Here is a 20,982-nt window from a genome sequence, read left to right on the forward strand (position 1 = left end):
GGAGAGCTGAAGGGAGGCTGGAGCTATTTCCAACACAGCCAGGGAAAAAAGGGATACCACAAAATTTTCCTCCTTACACATATATTAATACTAAATGAAATGAAACTGAGTGCAAAGCTTGCTCTCTGAGATGCTTATTGAATTCACCTCCTATCCAACCCCTTACCTTGTGCTCAGGGCCCCACACGATTTGTCATCACACCAACATACTTAAAATACTCATGTTCTTACAGATTGGGGGTATTTTTAATAAGGTTAAGAGTGTTTTAAGCAAAAAAAAAAAAATTACCATTCAGAAAAAGACTTTTTATCATTTTTATTTTGTGTAAAAAAGGCAAATTTAGTGAATTATTTTCATCTTGTACACAAAGTTATGATTTTAATGCTTTTCACATCCATGCTGAAAATCTGCAGTCTTGTAAAAATGAAAGTAACATTAATTTTTCCAAAAGCATTTTTTCACTGAGTTATGTACATTGCATGAGAAAGCTTTAAATACTCCCTCACTGACCACACAAATTACCAAGAAAAGAAAAGATTAAATTTGTACAGATATTGATCTATATATCAAATACATACAGAAATGGTGTAAAAACCCATTTGTTTATTCTTGATTCCTGCCCCAACATTTTCCCAGGGGCCAAAGCTGATGCCTTTTTTGTATAAATGGCTGTGGCTTTTCATTTTAAATATGAAAAAAAATCAAAAGGAAGAAAAATTCAGCTGAAATCACAGTTTTTTAAAATCCCTTCCCAATAAAGGATTGTTACCAAATGTATTAGCACCATTGTACAAAGATCAAGGGAGGGTATTCACATCACAGAAAACAACAATAAAAAACTCAAAACAAACACTGAAACCCGTGTTAGTATCTGTAGAACAAGGAATCAGTAACTGCTGTAGCTTTCCTCAGATGCAGCAAGGAACAGGTTAGAGAGTTCTACTGAAAAGAATGTAATAATCAAAGATCAGCAGAGAGATCTGGAACAAGGACAGCAGCCAAGTCAGGGACAGGGCTCGGGCTGCCTCATGGCCAGAAAAACCTGCTGTGCCAAATGCCAGAATTAGTCCGACCCCACTGGAGGTTCTAGGTGTCCAACATTTGCTGCTCCCTCAGGCAGGTACCACAGCTTGAAAGCCATGAGAAACATCCCAGAGCCACGGGAATGCTTTGCAAGGCCAGAGAGCTGCCACAGGGACACCCCTCAGGTTCTCTGGGAATCACATCCCTGGTAGCACCTTGCTCAGGTTTTCCCTGAGCTGCTCCTCAGCCAGTGACTTCCAGCAGCTCCTTCCGTGGTTTGCTTAGCACAGACTCAAAGTACTTGACAATCACACAACTGAGGCATGTGATGAACCCAGAGACACAAAAGGGTTTCACCAACTGCTGAAGTCACACGGGTACCTGAGAACATACATCACCTCACAGACTTTAGTGTTTGATGAAGAACAGAATATTATAAAGACTGACAGACTTTAGAACAGATTCTTGTATTTCTCCCAACACAGGAAGTGTGTTAAGGACTAATTTTCCCTCTTGACATTTGAAGATCGACTCTGAAATCAGGGATGAGCCGGGGCAATGCACCTCATTCATTAACTAGCCCAACTCTCTACATTATGACACGCTAATTAATGCAACAGTTTTTCTACTGAAGTCAGAAGCTGTTGATGAGAGAAGAAAGCAAGACTGTGAGAACCTTGTTCCAGCTGATGGGACAACCTGCAAGTTGTTGCATTAAAAAAAAAGAAAAAAAATCAATAGTGCTATACTTACCAAATGAAATCAATGCTTGCAGAGCTGGATTTTACAGCAGATTAAATTGAGAACACAGGAAAACAAGCAAGGCTCAAACTGTCACTACAATGGTCTCTAATCCTAGTTCTCCAATCTAGGCTGAACATCAAAATAAACATCATGGGTGGGTCAGAATCTGAGATAAGCTATTTGAAGTCTAGCAGGTCCAACAAAGTCCTTTTTATGGCTATTTTAGGGAGCTAAAATGTCTTTACCACCAGAAGTTATAGATTCTTGTGATCAGATTAACAGATTCTGTCAATAGAAGAAGCTGTTGTTAAAAACAGGTCATAATTTAAGAAATTTTACCAGTAAGGGAAGAAAGAATTCCAGAAATTCCTACACTATACAGCACGTTTTACCTCCTGTAGTAAATACAAAACTTTACATAATTAACCCCTCTTGCATAGAATGAGGTAAACCTGTGTATATCACCAATACTATGTACCCAAAGTTGGAGCAATACGTTAGAAAAGAATCAAATTGCTGGTTTTCAACTTTCTATGCACATTTTTTTTTAAGCTCAAACAACAATATACAAAAAATGGTATCCCAGGGCTCTGTGGGTCGATATCCTTAAAACATTTCCTAGGCTGTAGGATACAGATGTTAATAATTTTTGATCAATTTTTTTTTAAGCCTTAATTTCTGGTCAAGAGTCAGATGATATCTGTACTGCTCTGAAGGGGACCTGTGAAGACCCAGAAGCACTTACAGAACTTATAATTCCTGAGAGTTTAGTTAATGAACCTTACTGGTAAAAGCTAAAGCTCTTGATGCACATTCTTCCAGTCACAGCTCCGCAGGGCTGATCAACCACCTCACTCATCAACTCCATTTACAAAAATGTACAAAAGTTAAAAATATGGAAAGATAAAATCCAAATTATTAAGAGATCCTGCAAAAATACTTTGTGTTTAAATGGTCATCATTTTCACCCTTTTATGCGATTTTTCCCTTGCAAAAACCTGGAAGTTGACCAGTTGGGGCCAATGGGATGCTTGACACAAGACAAGAATTCCAGGCAACAGGCAAATCCAGTTTATGAATTATAGACTAAAACCATGTGATTTTGATACTGCTCTCAACTCCTGTGTTACACTATTGCAGCAAGACATGAATATTGCAGGCTATGCAGGACTGAACTAATTTTTAATCCACAATGCAGGGCTCCTTTCAGGTCACCTGAAACCACGTGGCACATCATCTGAATGATCACAGATAAATATTTAAGATAGTAAAGAAACATTTAGGGCTTTCTGAATGGGAAAAAAAAAATCACAAGAATACTCACAAGTTCCTTCCCACTACCAAGGGAATCCTTAGTGACTGTCCATCTAAGCTGCTTCTTCAGTCAAAATTCAGAGCTACAACTAATCTTCCAATTACAGAATTTTCTGAAGTTCCAGTTTGGCATAGGGCTCTGTAAACATTTGCTGAAGCATTCCAAGACTACAGACATTCATATACAGACAAGAGCTTTATAGATCCAATCCAATGCCCACTGCGGTCGGCGGAGACAAGGCTACTGATATTAATGGGCACTGAATCAGACCCTAAAGAATGCTAAAAAACCAAAAACCTTATATAAAAAAGGGTATTTTAAACGAAATAAAAACACCTTGAAAAGGTAAAATCTTCCTCAGGCGATGGCTCCGTTGCACTTGGGGCTACTCACTGAGTAGAGCTTTACAGGACTGTCTTCCGTATATAATTTATGCCTTTAAACCAGGGCTTTATAGCCTTATTTTCACAATTAAAAAAACAGAGGCGTGACCAGTGCAGTTCACAAGAGGCTAACAGTCTCCCAACTTGTACCAAAAAGGTTCATTTGTTATGACAGTTCATTTGTATTTGCAACTATATCTTCCTCCAACTTCTTCCCACAATCATGCTAAATAAACTTTAATCTTACAAAAAAATTAGAATTTCAGTTCTTGTTAACAATGCACAATAAATCTGAACTTGAAAATATTACAAAATTCTTTCAAAAGCTTCAAATACAACACAAAAGTGTCCTTTGTTTTTGTTTTTAATAAATTGAAAAATCTTTTTCACTAAAATAGTTTCCCCGCCCTTCCAAAAAATTCTGAACTGAGTCTAATTCAGCTACGTTTAGCAAAGCACCCCAGGCACAGTCACCTGAACTGCACCATCCAAGTGGGAACAGAATCAGTCAGTCTTGGTGCAAGGTTCTTTTCCTGTCACCAGCGCTGTGCCCCTCACTCCTGGGAGCTGCCTCAGGGTTCCTGTTTGATGTAGTAGCTGGCGGAGCCGTTGCTTTCCTGGTCAGACGTTCCCTGCAGGAAGCTGTACTCCTCTCCATCCAGCAACTCCTCCTTCAGCTGTAACGAAGTCACTACAAATCAAAAATTCACATTAAGCATCTATATGACTTAAATTTACTTAGTATTATTGATATTGGGAGCACCCCAGATTCCCCGTTTTCTTACATGCCACATTTTAGCGATGCTTTAATGCTCAGGATCCCACAGAGAACAGACACTTTGTGAGTGCAGATGCAACCATAAATTATGCTCTAATATTAACAGATTTCAAATTACTTACAATAATATATTCTCTACCAGATTTCTCAAGAACTGAGTATTTTAAACCACTTTAACTTTTAAACCACTGTGCTTCCTATTTAGTCCTTATGCAAGCAAAAATGAGATTGGAAATGGCCAACAGTTAACCTACAATTCAAATTACTTAGCCCAGTTATTGAAAACAGTATGTGGGACAACAATACATATTAACAAAAATGTCTCAATCCATCAATAAAATTTTAAGATTCCAGAAGGTAAGTTTCATTAAAGCAAAATTTTTTTGTACTTTCAATCTTCCCTTCTTTTGTCAAAATTAAAATAGAAATGAGATTATGAGAAAGATATTATGAATAGCAATGTCACAATTACTTTTCCAGTTTCACTAACAAATAGAGATGATTATTAAAATATGAGCGCAATGAAAAGAACACTGAAAACAAAACATGTAAACATTCATTAAAGGTGCAGTAGCCACATTAAAGGGTTGATTGTACAAAAATGAATTATTCTCTATGACCAAATGAATGAGAAAAGTATCAAAGTTTATAATTATTCAATATATAGTTTATACACCTTGTCAATGTGTCTTGAAATGCAGAAATATGCAGTGAAAGGAAAACACCCCAACCCAGAACCTGCTGCTACTGACAGCCCTGCAGTAATTTATAAGCTGTTTGATTATTCTTTTATAAATAGTCTATGTTGAAACAAGCTGTTGAGCTAAATAAAAATAAAATTTGAAAATTAAGGCAGTAGAAGATGTCAAAAGTTGCTGCAGCATAATGCAAGCTCTCCTCATCTTTCTTGAATAGATTCCTCCTCCCACCTACAGAACCCACCATCCCTTATTTTTTTTCTCCCAAATACTTTTCCCTGAATCATGCCCAACTCTGACCAAGATTCCTGATCTCTGGGGGGCAACAAAGAGCTGTCTAAATGATAAGAAACACAACTGGCTACTTGGCTATGCTGCAATGCCTTAAGCAAAGGCTACACAGAGGTCAGGGATACAAACCAACCCACCGTGCATGTTGTTTCCTTTCTCTCCCCTGAGCAGGAAACTTCTGCAGGTACAGGAGTAACAGTAATTGCCATGATTTCTATTGCCTCTGGCTCATTTGAACCAAAGTCCTAACATTTAGATATTTAATGATATCTTACTTCATTTGTTCCTATTATACAGCTGTTAACTACAATCCTCCATTAGAAAAGCTTAGTTACAGCTACACACCAAATTGCTTGAAAGAAGCAAAAGGAAAACTAATTGAAGTCATCCAATTGAAAGAAAAGGAATGCAGATTGGGTGAGGTACTTCCTTTTTACATTGTCTCAGTGGTTTGCCAGGACACAGAGACACACTCTCTGATGCCATGACATTGAAATCTCCCAAACCAATACAAATAGAGCAATATGCTCCACAGTTGGGTGAATCTCTGGGAACAGTCTCTTCTTCTGCAAGACTGGCTGTATGTTCATTTTCAAAAATGAAGCAGTCCAACAGATGAATTTCAGTGCTCGAGAGATCACTTCAGATGTACTCACGCACCCTAAAGCAGAACTGGGAATTTGCTAGAGAGCAAAACCACTTCATACAAACCAAGGTGAAGAGCAGAACCTTTCTCCTGTGCTCATGATGATACAAAAGGGGAAAGAATTGGGCTTGAACCCTTACTGAGATCTCCCATGGACAAGAAGTTTCAGAACAGATGCTGTTTTGTTACTAATCTTCCACTGACTCCATTCAAAGCCAGGCAAACATCCCCTGAACTGTGCCTGAATATGTCCTACAGCTACTGCAATATCAGGCAATGAGTGATGCTGAGGAATAGGCACATAATTAATGAGTTCTGGCCAATCTCAAATGTGCTCTAAATTGATTTGATGGTATCAAGGTGATGCCTCCTTCCAAGAGACTGAAAAGGTATGGTCTTGCTGGTTTCAAGATATATCTATCTATTTATTTATCAATATATATATATCTCCTTGGACAATGACAAGGCTAGCCACACCACAAACAAAATTAATTTTGCCCAGCCTTACCAAAACTCAGTGTTGAAAAGTTCCCCTCAATTAATCACAATCATCCCCTCAATTGATCACTGAGTATCAGAAATCAAGGAACATAGGTGTTTAATAGGAACTGTGAGATCTACTGATACAGAAATTCAGACTGTGTATGTCTTTGCAATACAGAAATGCAATGCAGATATAGATTTGGCATAAAAGAACAACTGGGCAGAAATAGATGCTCCAGAACACTCTCCCATAAGCAAGGCTTCTCTTTGGCACCAAAGGCTCTGTTAAGCATGGCATGTACACACCAGTAGGAACACGAAGTGATGCTAAAGGGTTCCTTCAGAAGTGTTGAGAGGGGTGTAGAAGAGAGTACAGGTTTTCCTCAGGGTCTAAAGGTGGCATTTGGGTTCCTTTTTTCCCAGTCTGGTAATGGATAACACATGGACAAGAGAAACTGTTCTGGATGCATTCCAGAGTCAGTGGAGAGTGCTGACAGGGCAGCCTGTGCAGACTAAGGCAAGCTTAAGGGAGTAACCAAGCAAATCTGAAGCTAAATCTATCAACCTGGCAACTGTCCTGCAGGGAGAACATCATCCAGTCTGTCAGACAGCTCCTATTGCTACAATATATTTATTAGCAATAATTTGCTGCATTACACTGCCAGAGACACCAGGAAAAGGGAAGAGAAAAACTACCAGACCCTTGAAGTGAATTTGTGTAATTGAAGATCGATTACATTATGTAAACTATACTTAACGAAGTTCAAAATTTTAATCAACTTCAGTATTACCAATTAATTTTGAAGAGTTCTCTGCTCACTCATACAGATGCACAATTACACTGCTTCAAATATATTTTCTTAGTAATCCACAAAATTTCAAATAACATATTCCAAAGATATTTTCCCAGATAACTGCCTTTTTCTGATACAAAGACAGAAGTCTTCATTTACAGCATATAGTTATTTTCTCTGCAAAGGATAATACACAGTAATGACCTACTTACATCCAATATTCCCAGATTCACATTACCATTCAGTTTTACAGGGTGCATTTTTTGTTTCTTAACAATCTGCAGAGCCTCTCTGGGATTCTCAGTAACCCACGCCACAACTTTCTTCCTCTGAAATTCTAAACCAGCTGCAACCCCCTGCTATGATTAATTCAGCGACACGGTGCACCAGCAAGAATTAAACACTCTCTAGCAGAAAAAATTAAACCAACTAAAATTCAAAGGAAAAAAAAGGGAAGAAGGAAAGATTGGATGAGTCAGCACATGACACCCTGGACCAAAGCCTCCCACTCTGCAGTGAAACACTGCTGTGACCAGTTACCTGTTTGGAGGCTGGGACTGGACTCCTGGCTGTCCCTGGGAGGCTGGAAGGCCTCGGGGGCTGTCTGTGCTGAAGGGCTCGGTATGGAGGAGGACTCAACTCATCATCCCCAGAGAAGCTCCTCCACACCTCACCTGCCATGGGTGGGCTGGACAAATGGACAGGTTTCTTTCCAACAGGTATCTTCCTCTCTAAACAAGTCAAAACTAAAATAAATGCTCAATTTAAACTGCATCAGGCAACGCTGACTGTTCATTGAGAAATGGCTCCGATTGATACTCAGCCATTCTCAAAAACCAGGGCTTGTACAATGGCACCATTTAGTTATTACTGGGAATATTGCTCTCCACAGCCACACTGTAGTCCCTGAATTCTACAGGCTATGGGTAGGACTTCAAGGGCACTGCTTAATACCATGACCCACTTATTTCCTGCCTTATCAATGAAATACAAATGCTGTGAATTACTTCTGCTGCAGCTACACTGCACAGTCACACACATTCCTCTGCCTGGACACCCAAGATATCTTGGCTCAGTTTCAGGCTGCAGTTGTTTCAGGGTATGTACCCAAGAGACAGAAGGATGCTTCTGGGGAAATAATCCTCTCCAGACAAAGTTTATCACCTCTAAAAATACACACTCTTAATTCCCTTGGAATGGTATTTCCCATTTTCCTATAACCACAAATAACTATTTTCATGCGTAGCAAAAAAACTTCTAAAATGCCCTCAAATTATTAAACACTGCATTACTGATAAAGTGTTATTAAAACATTTCCCATACAAATTACCATGCTTCTCCTTTATCACTAAGATGCTCCCATTCTGTGCTCAAGGCATGTTCTCTGTGGTATTGAGGGTACAACATCTGTAACACAAATCAATGCTTTCAGCTACATCAAAACTGTGGCTGCTGATGCTTCAGTCCTACCAGCACTGTCAGACAAACAAACAAAAGCCCAGCCCTGAAAAGGTAACTGATTATGTATATTCTGAAGATACCACCCTGCTTAAATATTCTTCTTATAAGCCAACTTGAGGATAGCCTTATAGAGAGATTAATGAGACACAATGGTGCCTACAGAACCCCAACCTTGAAAATATAGAGATTATAATTATAATCAGATTATAATTTCAGTAACCTTATTCTCATATACACACCCAAGAGGAAGCAGACAATACCAGCAAATATTGCACCCTTCATTATTAATTAATTGTCCCAGCATGCTGGCATGTTACCTTTCAAGAAGTCACTTGCACAGCATTCTGAGCAGCAGGCACCCAGCACAAAACCATACTCATTGAAACAAACACTATCAGAAAGTGAACTGGGGGAGATTCTCAAGTACCCCCAAAAGCATTCCCAAAGTGTTTATGATGCAATCAGTTCTGCTTCCCAGTGAACATGTGCACTCCTGGTACCCCCAGAAAGGAGGGGACACTGCAGCAGAAATCTGCACAGCTACACACAGCATAATGACTCCATGACATCCATGACATCCTGGGCTGTGTTGTGAGCACATGAGAAAAATGTGTGGAAATAACCCTGCCCTGCTAAAACTAACCTAATTTAAGACACAGTATTTTGTTAATCATCTGTGGTGACTTTACATGGTACCATAAAAACATCATGGCTGCGTTATATGGTTTTGTGACTGAAATCCTTTACAAAGAACTTTTTATTTTATTTACAAGTGCTGAACAAGAAAAAGTTTCAGAAGACATTTTCAGTGTTATTTCCTGTGATTCAGCACTTTCCTTGCCATAACCTACTTAGAAAAAAACCCATACAGGAGGCAGCTGGCTCTAACTGTTCATGACATGGTTCTCTCATCTTCTGGTGATTAGGAGGATTTTTTAGTATTGAGCAAACAGTCCAGAACACAATCAGAAGTTTTCTTTGCTTCTACAGGCAACATTTACCTTAGGTTAGTGAGAAGTGAAGAACAAGCTTCCCTAGACTAAACTTTCTGAAGATAGACTAAAGCTTCCTATGGCACTAAGTAAGATAAATTAATTTTCCAGGTTTGGGTCACACTTACTGTAAGACAGGGAGCAGAGGTACTAGGAAAGGGAGAAGGTAAGAAGTATGATGGTCTAGAACAGCTTGCTAAACAGAATCTGCTCAGACAGTGCAGAATTATCCAAAACCAGGTCTTACACAAAGGTTATTAACCATAGAGCCATATTTCCCTGGCTTAAAGCAACAGTACTCACAGCTTTCCCTGGATACTCTCAAATCAGGAGTTTTCCAGTACCTGAATTCTATTTAAAAAATACTGCTGCAAAATTCTGAAGAGAATCTGGATTTTACTGTTTCTTTCCTCTAACATCAAAAAGGAAAACCAGTGCAATGTTTGAGGCACTGAACTGGAAGTTCTAAGAACTTCTGAGACACCTGTTTTATCTGTGGCACTCACCAGCCAACTTCTTTCCAACCCCAAAGATCAACACAGCATAGGTTGTATTCTCAATGACTGGGGAAGAAGGTTCCAATTGGCCTTAATAGATCCATTCACAAACTCACCAGGAAGACAAGGTTTTAATTCCTCACATTAGTTGGATACAACAACAAAACACTCTGGAAACAGGACTAAATTAAGCAAGCTAATTTTATATTTTGACAGCTTGATTCCAAGGGAACCAATTACTGTGGAAAGTACCTGAACACTGCAGATTCTTAAAAATGTCATTACTGTGTTTTACTGTGACAAGAACAGCCACATACAACGTGTTTGCTTCTGAAAGTAATAATACAAAAGCTTAATTTACATAGATGCCTAAACCAAAAAAACTGGCAAATAAGTATCTTTTTTGTTTCAAAGAGAAGCCAATTGGATGATAATTTAAATTTTCTACACCTCATTCTTTCTGATCCCAGTGACTTGGCTCTTATTCCTTCATCTGTGTTACAGAGAGCAGAGGGAAAAGTGTGTTGATACCTGAGTATTTTGTACAAGGCAGTACAACTACCAATATAGTACACAAAAATATTTTAACCATTGTCCATCTGCAATTAATAGATTATTATTATTATTAGCAACATCTACCCTATCACGAGTTATAAAAAATTGTTTTTCTTAATGAAAAAGTTATTTTTGTGGCATACTGCACCTTTAAGCATAACACCTGTTTAGACACAAACATTTCCAAACAGAAAACAGACTTAGGTAGAGACCACAAACTTTAAAACATCAGGTAAAGTGCAAACACTATTTTGTCACCCACTTTTCTTATGTCCTTTGTACTGTTGTGATTTAGCTTTTTTCTTCTGTTTGGATGAACTTGACTGGCTATCTCTTGATGCTGCAAAAATGAAGAATTCAAAATTATTTAAAAAACATCCCCACTTTACAATGTGTCAAAGCTGCTACACAGTTACAGAATTTTTCCTTAGTGACTGAACAAAGACAGAAATTTACTGTGAAAAATCAATTTGCATTAAACTACTTAACAATAACTTGCTCATTACCCTCTTATTAAAAACAGTTTTTGAAATGCATTTCAACAGTTATCATCACTTGATCTGACAGGACAAGTTGTGATGTAATAAAGTATATACAGTTTCTGCACAGGCTGAGTTTCACCAAATTCAAGAGGTGAAACAGATACACTGGCAGTCTTAAAGCAATATAAATTCTCAGCAAGCTCCTCAAGAACTGACAAGAGGCTTTTCCCCGGCATCAAATCAGCATCTTCTGGCATTGAAAAATAGTAAAAAACACTCAGAAGTACTTTAGAAATCAAAGTGGGAAAGATTAGAACTGTCAGGCATTAGCAAGAGTTTTTTCTATTATTCTTATGCCTGGGGACCTAACTGTAAAGGTTAGTAAAATGAGCCCACATTGAATTAATGCTCATTATTGACAAAGCTGGACTCACACTGCGGTGCTGGAGGCTGGAGCTGGTATCCAGTGAGCTGACACCATCCCACAGGATACAGATCTGGGGACTCACAGTCCACCCACTGATCATACTCATCTTCCCAGCCATCGAAGTGTATCCTCAGGAGCCGGTGAATAATGCGCGTCACGGTGGCCACACACACCAGGCGAGGCTCCATCAGATCTACAGCCTCCAGTTTCATGCCAACGTGAAACCCATGGTTTGGAACTTCCTGGGGAAGCAAAGAAAGCAAACATCAGTAAACAGACATGTTCATCAAGACAGTTTATGCACAGTGCTGAAACAGGGATTTCAATCCACTTAATACAGAACAAAACCAAGTATCATTGATGAAGTTTCCTGTACCTCTGCATCTGTTTAACATTTCAGAGATATCAACCTTTGTTTACTCAAATGGTTCTTATCTCTAAAAGTTTTAGCTTTTCAAAACTGTATTTAACAAATGGGTCCATCCCATGCACTAAGCAAAAATGTAAACAAAATCCTAATTCCAGTACAAACACGTATAATTTCATTACCTTATTGAAGAGCTTTACTGGTGCAGCTATTGAGTCAGTTTCCCTGAGGTAGTCAAACCATTTAAAAGGGAGTTTTGCATAACCTGTGAATTTTAAACAACATTTTCATACATCAACTGCAAACTTCACGTGTAAGAAGAACAGCAAAAATAGCACATTGGGAGTGTGTTACAGCTAAAAAACACCAAAAGTCAAACATCAGTAGCAGAAACTTCCACTCTCTGAGCTTTGATCTAAGGGACAAAAAGACACCTAGACATTGCCCATTTGCAACTAACAAGAAGAATGAAACACTGGGTAACGTAAAAGATTATTTAAGTTAAGATTAATCACTTAAACTGGAAGTTTTTTGTCCATGCAGATCCTTATCTCAACAAATGCCCTACACAAATGACCCAGAACAGATCATGGAATTGAGAACATCCAGTTTCTTCCCTGTGGGAAAACAGCTCCACTATCGAAATGCTTAAATTGTCAGGAACAGAATGGTAAGAATAAACATGGATATTTTAGAAGTTTAATAAGGGTAAAAATAGCAGTAATATGTAATACAGAAAATTAGAGGATTTTTTTAAAGCTATTATACAGGGAAGAAAAATCTCTCAAAAAGATATATAGCTGCTATTGAATATGCATAAAACACAGGAATATCTTTTCCTGTGAGCAATTTTAACAACTGCTTAAGCTAATAATTTTCTAACTCTATCTGGAGCAACAATAGCCTGGAGGATTTCTCTGCATCAGCGTGCAGTGAGGGACATCTCAAAAATCTGCAGTGCAGTAGGAATGGTGTGGGAGCTACAGGAGAGGTCTGCAACTCACCTCTGTGGAGGCAGAGGGCTGCCACTCTCAGTACCCACAGCCCAAAATTCAATCCCATCCCTCAAAATGCCTAAACATCTTCATCTTCTACTGATTTCAGCATGGGATGAAGAAGTTTGGGAGGAATAAGCTTTGCAAAGTCCAATGATTTCACAGCAACTGAAGTTATCCACAATACTAAATGCAACTTGAACAAGAGTGCTTACAGTGGCTATGGAATCTGTCCACGAATAGATGGAGCTAGAGAGTTAATTAATAATGGCAATATTGTATCAGTTCTGCATGTTAATGTTTTTCTTCTCAATGTAACATTCCTCTGCTACACCAATATATTTGTACTCAAGTTCATCACACAGAGGAAATGTGCACGTGGGACTTGTCAGACCAGGCAGAATTAAGAAGCTGTCCATTTTCCAGCCCATAATTTGGAAAGCAAAGTACCCTCCTCATTGGAGCTAAGGAGCTTTGATCACTTTGGTCCTATTAAAATTGCAAATGCACATTATGCTCTGTATTTTACTGCTGGTAATTCCTCTTCCAAATGACTTTTACATTACTGCACATGTGATTTATAATCACGTCTTGCTGATGACACAGGACTTAGGAAAAACTGCAATAAAAGGGAAAATGTACATGGAGGTAAAGAATTAGGTTGCCATGATACAAGAAACACTATAAGCATCATAAATGTGCTAACAACAAAATCCACATTCTGAAAGTAGTGTTTCAAGAGTGAAATGAAAAGGCAAGTTTTCTCTTATTCTGTCTCATCAGTTTCATGTATGTATTTCTAAATTGACTGATGTGTATTGATATACAAGAATTCTTTCCCATAAAAACTTCTATTGCAAGAGTCTCTGCACCTCAGATTTTTGAGAGATGCTGGTGCCCATGAATTTCTAGGCAATAAATTCACTAAATGAGCTGACTGAAAAATAAAACTCAATCTGTATAACTACACTTTCCACACACTCTAGGGTGACAGAGTTGCCACTGCACCACAACAAAAATGGTATGGAATTACATTACACTGTAGTTATTACCTAGAAAAATAATTCATTTAATACAAGTAGAAGTCTGCAAGAATGAGAATGGAGGGGAAAAGCCATAGAAAATCATTGTCATCTGTTATACAGTTATGGTCCTCTTAAATGTGCCAGACCAAGGCAAAAATGGGAAAAGGGAGGCAATGTCTTCTGTAGGCACATGTGTTTGTGAACAGACAGCTTTTCCTCACAAAGGGGTTTATTTAGTGCACAGTCCTAAAGCTCAAGTTTGTGTATAGCCTTCCAAAACTTGACTGGTGTAGTTGTGAATTAGCCTGAGATTCTTTACAGTGCTCATTAATTGTTTTGGTAGGCAGGACTTCCCAACCAGTGACACTTACTGAAGAGCCCTTTTAGTGACTCCCACACTTTCCACTGACTTAGTGGAATCCTCAATTTCTGACAGCAAATGCAAATTATTTCAACCAATAATCAGTCTAACTTCTTCTAAATGAAAAGTTGGTGACCTCTGGTTTAGATTACTTGAAAGTAAAGCTGTTGTATTTGTTTCAGACTTGAGACTCAAGTCCTAAGAAGTGACCTGAATTTCGTAGGCTGAGTTAAGAAACAAAGCATATGGCACATACAGTATCACTGAGCAGTATTAACAATAAAAGGTGTCAGAATGCTACCTGTACCTCTGGGTGGAGTTAGTTCAATCATGTTAATTTCACAGAAACCAACAGGGAAAATAGAAGGGGAAGTGGCATGGTAACAAAACCAATCAGAGCCATCTGCTGCTTCTGAGCCATCAATCCCAATCATAAGATAGCCATCTGCTAACACCTTGGTAAAGAGAAACAAAATTTCACATTAAATACCTTCAGCTAGGTGAGAAAGCTAGAAAGAAAGCATGCCATGTTTCAAGTGTGAAAGCAATTCACACTTGTGATAATAATAATATAATATAATAATAACAGAAGCACATTTAGAAGGACATTCAATTATAACAAAAACCCTCCAAATCATGTCTGTCTCTAGGACTGTGAATACAACTGTTACATGTACCTTTGATAACAACAAAGTGAGGAGATGAGCATTTCCTTTTTCTGATCCCTAGTTTATTTTTCTTGTGAAGAACAGCTCTACTTCTAAAGCTTAATAACTCAGTCTATTCTTCAGCTTGCAGGGATATTCATTACTCAAAATCATAACAATTCTCCTCACTGAAAAGGTTAAACAATTCAGCTAAGCTGCTTTTCACATGTTCTCTTTTAAAGCAGATTTCACATGAATTGGCTCCCTTTCAATCAAACTAAGAAAGAAGGACAGCCTTAAAAATATCCTCATAGACTTCTGTGAGTCAGCAAGATGAGGTCTGGTTTTGAACAGTTGCAAAACACTTGATATAATTAGCAGAATATTTTCCTGCAAATTCCTCTCACCTATACATTCTAATTAAAGGTAAGGCTGAATTTCCAGAGCTTAAAGTCAAATTACATGAGCACATTTGCATAGTGGTTGTATATAAACAATTGACAGACATACCCCATTCACGAATGAACTCTCCTAATTTTGGTTTTGAGCTTCTTGTTTCAAGCCTGAATAAAGATTAGGGGAAAAGGATTCCTCTTTCCCTCCCCAAAATGCACATTTGCTTTCTTACCTTTCTGATAGTTGCCACACATATTGCTGAAAGGTTTAGGGGGTCTATAGCTTCCAATTTCATTCCTTCTTTAAACCACTCTCCAGCTGCATCAACCTCTTTTACCTAAAGAATCACAGAACAGCAGCAGAAACATAGAATTTAATGAGCCTGGAACAAAACATACCCCCACACTGCCAAAGTAACAGACTGAAATATCTGTCCTACCACCTCTGCTTACATCAAGGAGGTCAGATTGGATAACACAAGCAGGAACACTTGTGCTGGGCCAGGATGTAAATAGAGTTTCAGGTCTGGTTTACACACAACAGGAACTGAAGGTCCTCAATCAATTCTGCAAAGAGTGTTCTAGCTACTCAACTCACCTTCATAAATAAGTGTGGGGGTGCATCAAAATGTCCATCCTGTTTCTTTGTAATATCTACAAGGAATAATAATAATACTATAATATTGTTCAGAACACAATATGTTTTTCTGAATATGTTAACCAATACCACACAATCACTGGTGTTGGGAGGCCCACAGTTTATTAGTAACACTACCACAAAAATCAGGAGACTATAATCCATCCATCCATTTTCCTTGCTGACTTCAACCTGAGCTACCTCTATAAAACAAACAATTTAAGGAAAAAACCCAATATCCAGTATTTACAAGAACATTTGATTATGTCACAATATTGATGAAAGTATTACATAGAAGCTTTTGCAAAAAATTGGCAGATTTAAACTACTTTGCACTATGCTATAACAGAAAATTACATTTATATATATTTTTATATCACTACATATAATAACTTTAAATAAATAAATAAATAAATAAAATGTCTCTATATCTGTTTATAAATGGTTTCAGAGAAAGTTGAAGCATTAGGAAAACTGAAGGCCTTTCCCTGAAGGGAAGCTTTGCAGAATGCTTTACAGAAATTCTGTCTCTGACAAGGGATACCAGATCAAAGGAACAGAGAAATAATAAAAACCCCAGATTTTTTGTTTGTTTAGAAGCCTTAACTATTCAAAATTACAATTGCTTTTGTATTTTAGGTAGCAAAGGCCTTTCTATCACACTGTCACTGCACTTTCCCAGCCTATTCCCTAATGCCCTCTAAATCATGTAAATACTGCAATATAAAATATTAGAACAGCTTTTAAACTTGCCAGTAAATAGAAATTCTGTTTCTACTAGGATGCATGTCCATGTTGTATTGTAGAAAGAAGGAGTTAGATGTGAAGAAACTAGGAGTTTGTGGAGTAGGGCTGTAATTCCAGGTATCAGCATGAAAAGTGAAGTTTACCGTGCTTGAATTGTGCAGTTAAAGGTTTTTCTACCTACAGTTTGCTGGCCTCTGTTTATCATTGAATCTTCTAAACACTACAAATCAACCTAAAGGTTATTCTGGCTTTTCCACTGCTGTATAATATGTTAATTATAATTTTAACTGAAATTCCTGAGTGTCATAAAATTGGTAAAATCCCTGGGCCACGTTACATATTCTCAAGTACCATTATTCAAGGTAGCTGAATTGTATAAAGCAACAGAACTGCAAAGCCAGACTCCTCCCAGCCAACACTGCCTACAAAACACTCCTAACCCAAACCAAACTTACCAGATCTTTTGAACCTGTGTCCTATACTTCGAGACCAGCCAATATGATGAATGAGTGGGCTGTACATATGGCACCAGAAGTCATCAGTTTTGTCCTCGCTCTCTTCGTACACCAATCTCAGGCGGCCCCCAACGACGCTGTCCACCACCGCCACCCTTGTGCGGCACAGGTGCGTCTTGTCCACCACTTCTACCCTCATGGAAGTTTTGAATGGGTACTGCATACACTCAGACACCTTGAAACAACACAAAACATACATTCTGTGAGAATATCCCCTGGTTTTCCATTTCCTGTCTTTTAAAGCTTGTCATTTAATTGAAGTACTTGTTCATCAACCCGGAGAAATGACACAAATTACTTATCTTCTATTTAATTGTAACAAAATAGTTCAGAAAAAATAAGAACAGATCCTACAATGCCTTAATTGTTTCAAGGTCATCTCTTAAGATGAGATACAATTTTCATGTAAGTTCAAGGAATTTTCCATTGACATAATGAAAGTTTGTTCAGTTGTTAACAATGGGTGAAGTTACCTTGAGAAACAGTTTTAACAAGAAAAACCTCAAGATTTTTTGTTCTTGGTCATCCACACAGAATACAGCACTTTAATAACAGGATTAAAATGCTTAATTTAAAGGCATGGAAAACAAACCTTCTACATAATTAAAGCTGGCCATTTACAGAAGTGTTTCTTCAAAATACACAAAAGAAAGGAAACAGATGTTAATCTGCTCTGTGAAAACAGACGGTATTTAAAAATCAGCATCTGTCACTTGCCATTTTCATTACCACCTCTCCAAAGGACTGAGATCTTGCCAATTTAATTTGGCTTCCAACTGCGCCAATTGGAAAATAAAAATTAACAACTGCAGAAAGGCATTTTTGGTTGATTAAAACATTACACACAGTGTAAAACAACTAATTAAGTCTCATATTTCTATTAAGAGCTATATACACCATCATCTCAAAATACTGGCAAGTAAACTTCTAGCACACTATACAGCAGCTGCCACACCTGAAGACATGATTAAGACAGAAAGAAAGCTAGTCCAGAGCAGGAAGAAAATACTAAGATTTAAAAGTATGATCTTCATTCCTTCTACATACATGCTATATTAACATATTCTGTTCAGTTTCTTGAAATAGTGCAGGAAACAAGTAATTTCTGGATTAGAAAAATCAGTTTTCATTTTTCTTACATATCACAGGGTAACTCAAGAGCACTTCTGGGTTTTCTGTGGATTTTTTAAATGGGGTATTTTAAAATTAAAACAGACCAACTAGTTTTTACAGATAGCTATTCTTTCTAGAGCAAAGTTTACCAAACACATACTGACAAGCGTGGACATAACTGGAGAAGGGATTCCAAGGAAAACTGTATCTAAGGAAGAAACTATTGTACCTCCTTCCCTGCAAGAGGAGCTAATGTGCCACTGTAAAATATTTCAGTTCTTGACACTGTGCTGCAGTTTTCTTTACAGAACATCATTGATACTGGATCAGCCTTACCTTCTGAGAAAAGTCAGGAGGAAGTGTTTTGGCACCAGTAAGTCGTTTCACTAGAAAAGCTTTCCAGTTTGTGTATTTGTGTTGGATGGCTGTTGCAAATGAAGGGGAAGAAATAAGCCACTGATTTTTAATTGTGCCCCTTAGAGACAATATTAGAGTCTGGAATATGTAAAGAAGAAATCCCAGATGACCATTAAAAGGCCTAGATGACAATAATGACAAAAAGCCTCTTTAGAGAATGAAAGCTACCCAAGATTAAGTTTATAGGCTAGGGTAAACAACTTAATAACAAAGTAGAAATAAAATCAGTGCATATTCCCATAACTGATTAGCAAACTTCTGCCACCCCAATCTTAAAAACTTTGAGTCACATCAGATGGGCTACTCCAAAAACACAGCATCAGTCAAAAGTTAAAATTATTAATTCATAACTGTTGAAAAAGTTGTTGTGGTAAAACAATATTTTCTATCTGGATCATGAGCAAATTTAGTTTCATAAAGAGACTTTGAAAGCAGTCAGTAAGACTAATATTTACATACTTCGAGGAGGAACTAAGGGCTTCCCACTGGTTGCACACCAACCAACTGGGTGGATGTCAGACCCACAAATGTTGCACCAGAAGTCAAGACTTGAATCATTTTCAAATCCTTCATATCTCAGCAGAGCATTGTAGCCTGAAAGAAAGCATTTTTTAAAAATACAAGAATGCAGCAAGATTATAAAATACGTATGAATATTTCTGGACCAATCATCACCTACATTATATTGGTTTTCTAAATGTAATTTTTAACAGCAAGTTGGGGGTTTTTGGCACATTTCTGGATGCTATTAATGCACAGAATTGATTACTTTGATAAATGTGCATGTATTATCATGTAAGTCAATTTAATTAAGATTAAAATTCTTGAACTATACACCTTTAGAAGCTGCACAAAAGAGGACAAAATTAATTACGCGCAGTATCTGCTTTTTCATATCTTAGATCTGTAACCTTGAATTTCTAACTTTTTACCAATAAAAGTGATTCGTATAATGAGGCTTCTTGACAGCTCTTATACCATGTCTCCTTTCTGCTCTGCACTACTCTTTAGTAGTATTAAAATTAAATTAATATTAAAAATCAAACCAAGGACAGACATTCTCAAGCATCACAGCAGCCAGAGTAGAACAGTGACAGCACTACAACATAACCCACAGACACAGCTCTGCCACCTGAGCAGTGTCAGCATGACTCCCACCAGATGATCACTGACTAAAGTACTTGATCTCTTCACACAGTTCTTTTGATTATTTTAATTTCAACTAAAACGCATTTACCTGCTAATTTTACAATTCCAGCTATCCAGAAGACTTTGGTAGGTAGGCTGCAGTCAGTGTTGGGAACCTCCACTCGCACTCCTTCTGCAATATCACCCCAGCAAGTCCCCATGGGTGCCTGTCAAGGTTGTGGTTCAAAAGTCATCAGCTCACCATGTGAAAATATTAGTTTTTTGTTACCTCAGTGTTCTACAAGCAACTTAAAAAGACAAAACATTGAATATACATGTAACAAACATATGGTCAGAAACCACTGTTTCTATGAGAACCTACTTTTGTTTTGATTTGACAACTATGCATAATACTGTAATTGTATCCAATTATTCCTCTGTATTTACTGAAAAAAACCTATAGCATTCAAAGTTTAAATAGCAGTTAAGCACAAATTGTACATTCCCAAAGGTCAGTTTTATTCTATGATGTTTCAATTAGGAAGAAACTACTGATGTTAGTAAGAATGGTGGAAATTGCTATGCAATTCTACTTGCAAGAAAATCATGGTACCTGTAGCACAGACATCAAAACCTTTAAATTCTGCAAGTCAGGCTGGAAGAATGCCTACAAATTATTTCTTTATTCTATTCTGATGATTTATTATGGTAGGGTTTATCACCCACTGGTTCACATCCTCTCAGAGGAACAGGCTTTCACATCACCTGCAAGCGATCACTCCATGGAGCAGACAAAAAGAACAGAAGGCTCTGAGTGGCACCTTTTTAATGACCATCAGAAGGAAAGGCACAGCAAGATCCCTCACACTGTCCCATGTGAGGAATATGTTAGGAACAAGAAGGAATATCTGCCTGATGAACTCGTAAGGGTTTGCAGAAGCTGGTGATAGAAATTACATTTAGTTTGCTATCTCAAGAACATTTTGTTGAACAAAGCATAATGAAATGTCAGTCAAAGACAGAATTGTAGATACCAGTAATGCACAGTGCTGAAGAACCTAAATT

General features: G+C 37.7%; 1 protein-coding gene across 14 annotated transcripts in view; it reads right to left on the reverse strand.

Annotated features, from left to right (window-relative positions):
* Positions 1–301: 301 nt before the first annotated feature.
* MBTD1 (mbt domain containing 1) overlaps positions 302–20,982 on the reverse strand; it is a 35,534-nt gene continuing 14,853 nt past the window's right edge. For 9 of the 14 annotated variants that reach the window (XM_041409257.1, XM_041409260.1, XM_041409259.1 and 6 more), the window contains 11 exons: positions 20,027–20,144; positions 19,249–19,383; positions 18,709–18,797; positions 17,200–17,434; positions 15,959–16,014; positions 15,594–15,698; positions 14,620–14,773; positions 12,120–12,202; positions 11,578–11,812; positions 10,924–11,001; positions 302–4,157 (listed from right to left, as the gene is read on the reverse strand). In XM_041409257.1, the coding sequence (XP_041265191.1) occupies positions 4,039–4,157; positions 10,924–11,001; positions 11,578–11,812; positions 12,120–12,202; positions 14,620–14,773; positions 15,594–15,698; positions 15,959–16,014; positions 17,200–17,434; positions 18,709–18,797; positions 19,249–19,383; positions 20,027–20,144 (1,407 nt within the window). In that variant the 3' untranslated portion in view covers positions 302–4,038. The remainder of the gene's footprint in view (positions 4,158–10,923; positions 11,002–11,577; positions 11,813–12,119; positions 12,203–14,619; positions 14,774–15,593; positions 15,699–15,958; positions 16,015–17,199; positions 17,435–18,708; positions 18,798–19,248; positions 19,384–20,026; positions 20,145–20,982) is intronic. The other 5 variants (XM_041409267.1, XM_041409265.1, XM_041409263.1 and 2 more) reach the window with 3 other exon arrangements.

Source organism: Onychostruthus taczanowskii, unplaced genomic scaffold (genome assembly GCF_017590055.1).
Source record: "Onychostruthus taczanowskii isolate IOZ18803 unplaced genomic scaffold, ASM1759005v1 scaffold30, whole genome shotgun sequence".
Lineage (NCBI taxonomy): Eukaryota > Metazoa > Chordata > Aves > Passeriformes > Passeridae > Onychostruthus > Onychostruthus taczanowskii.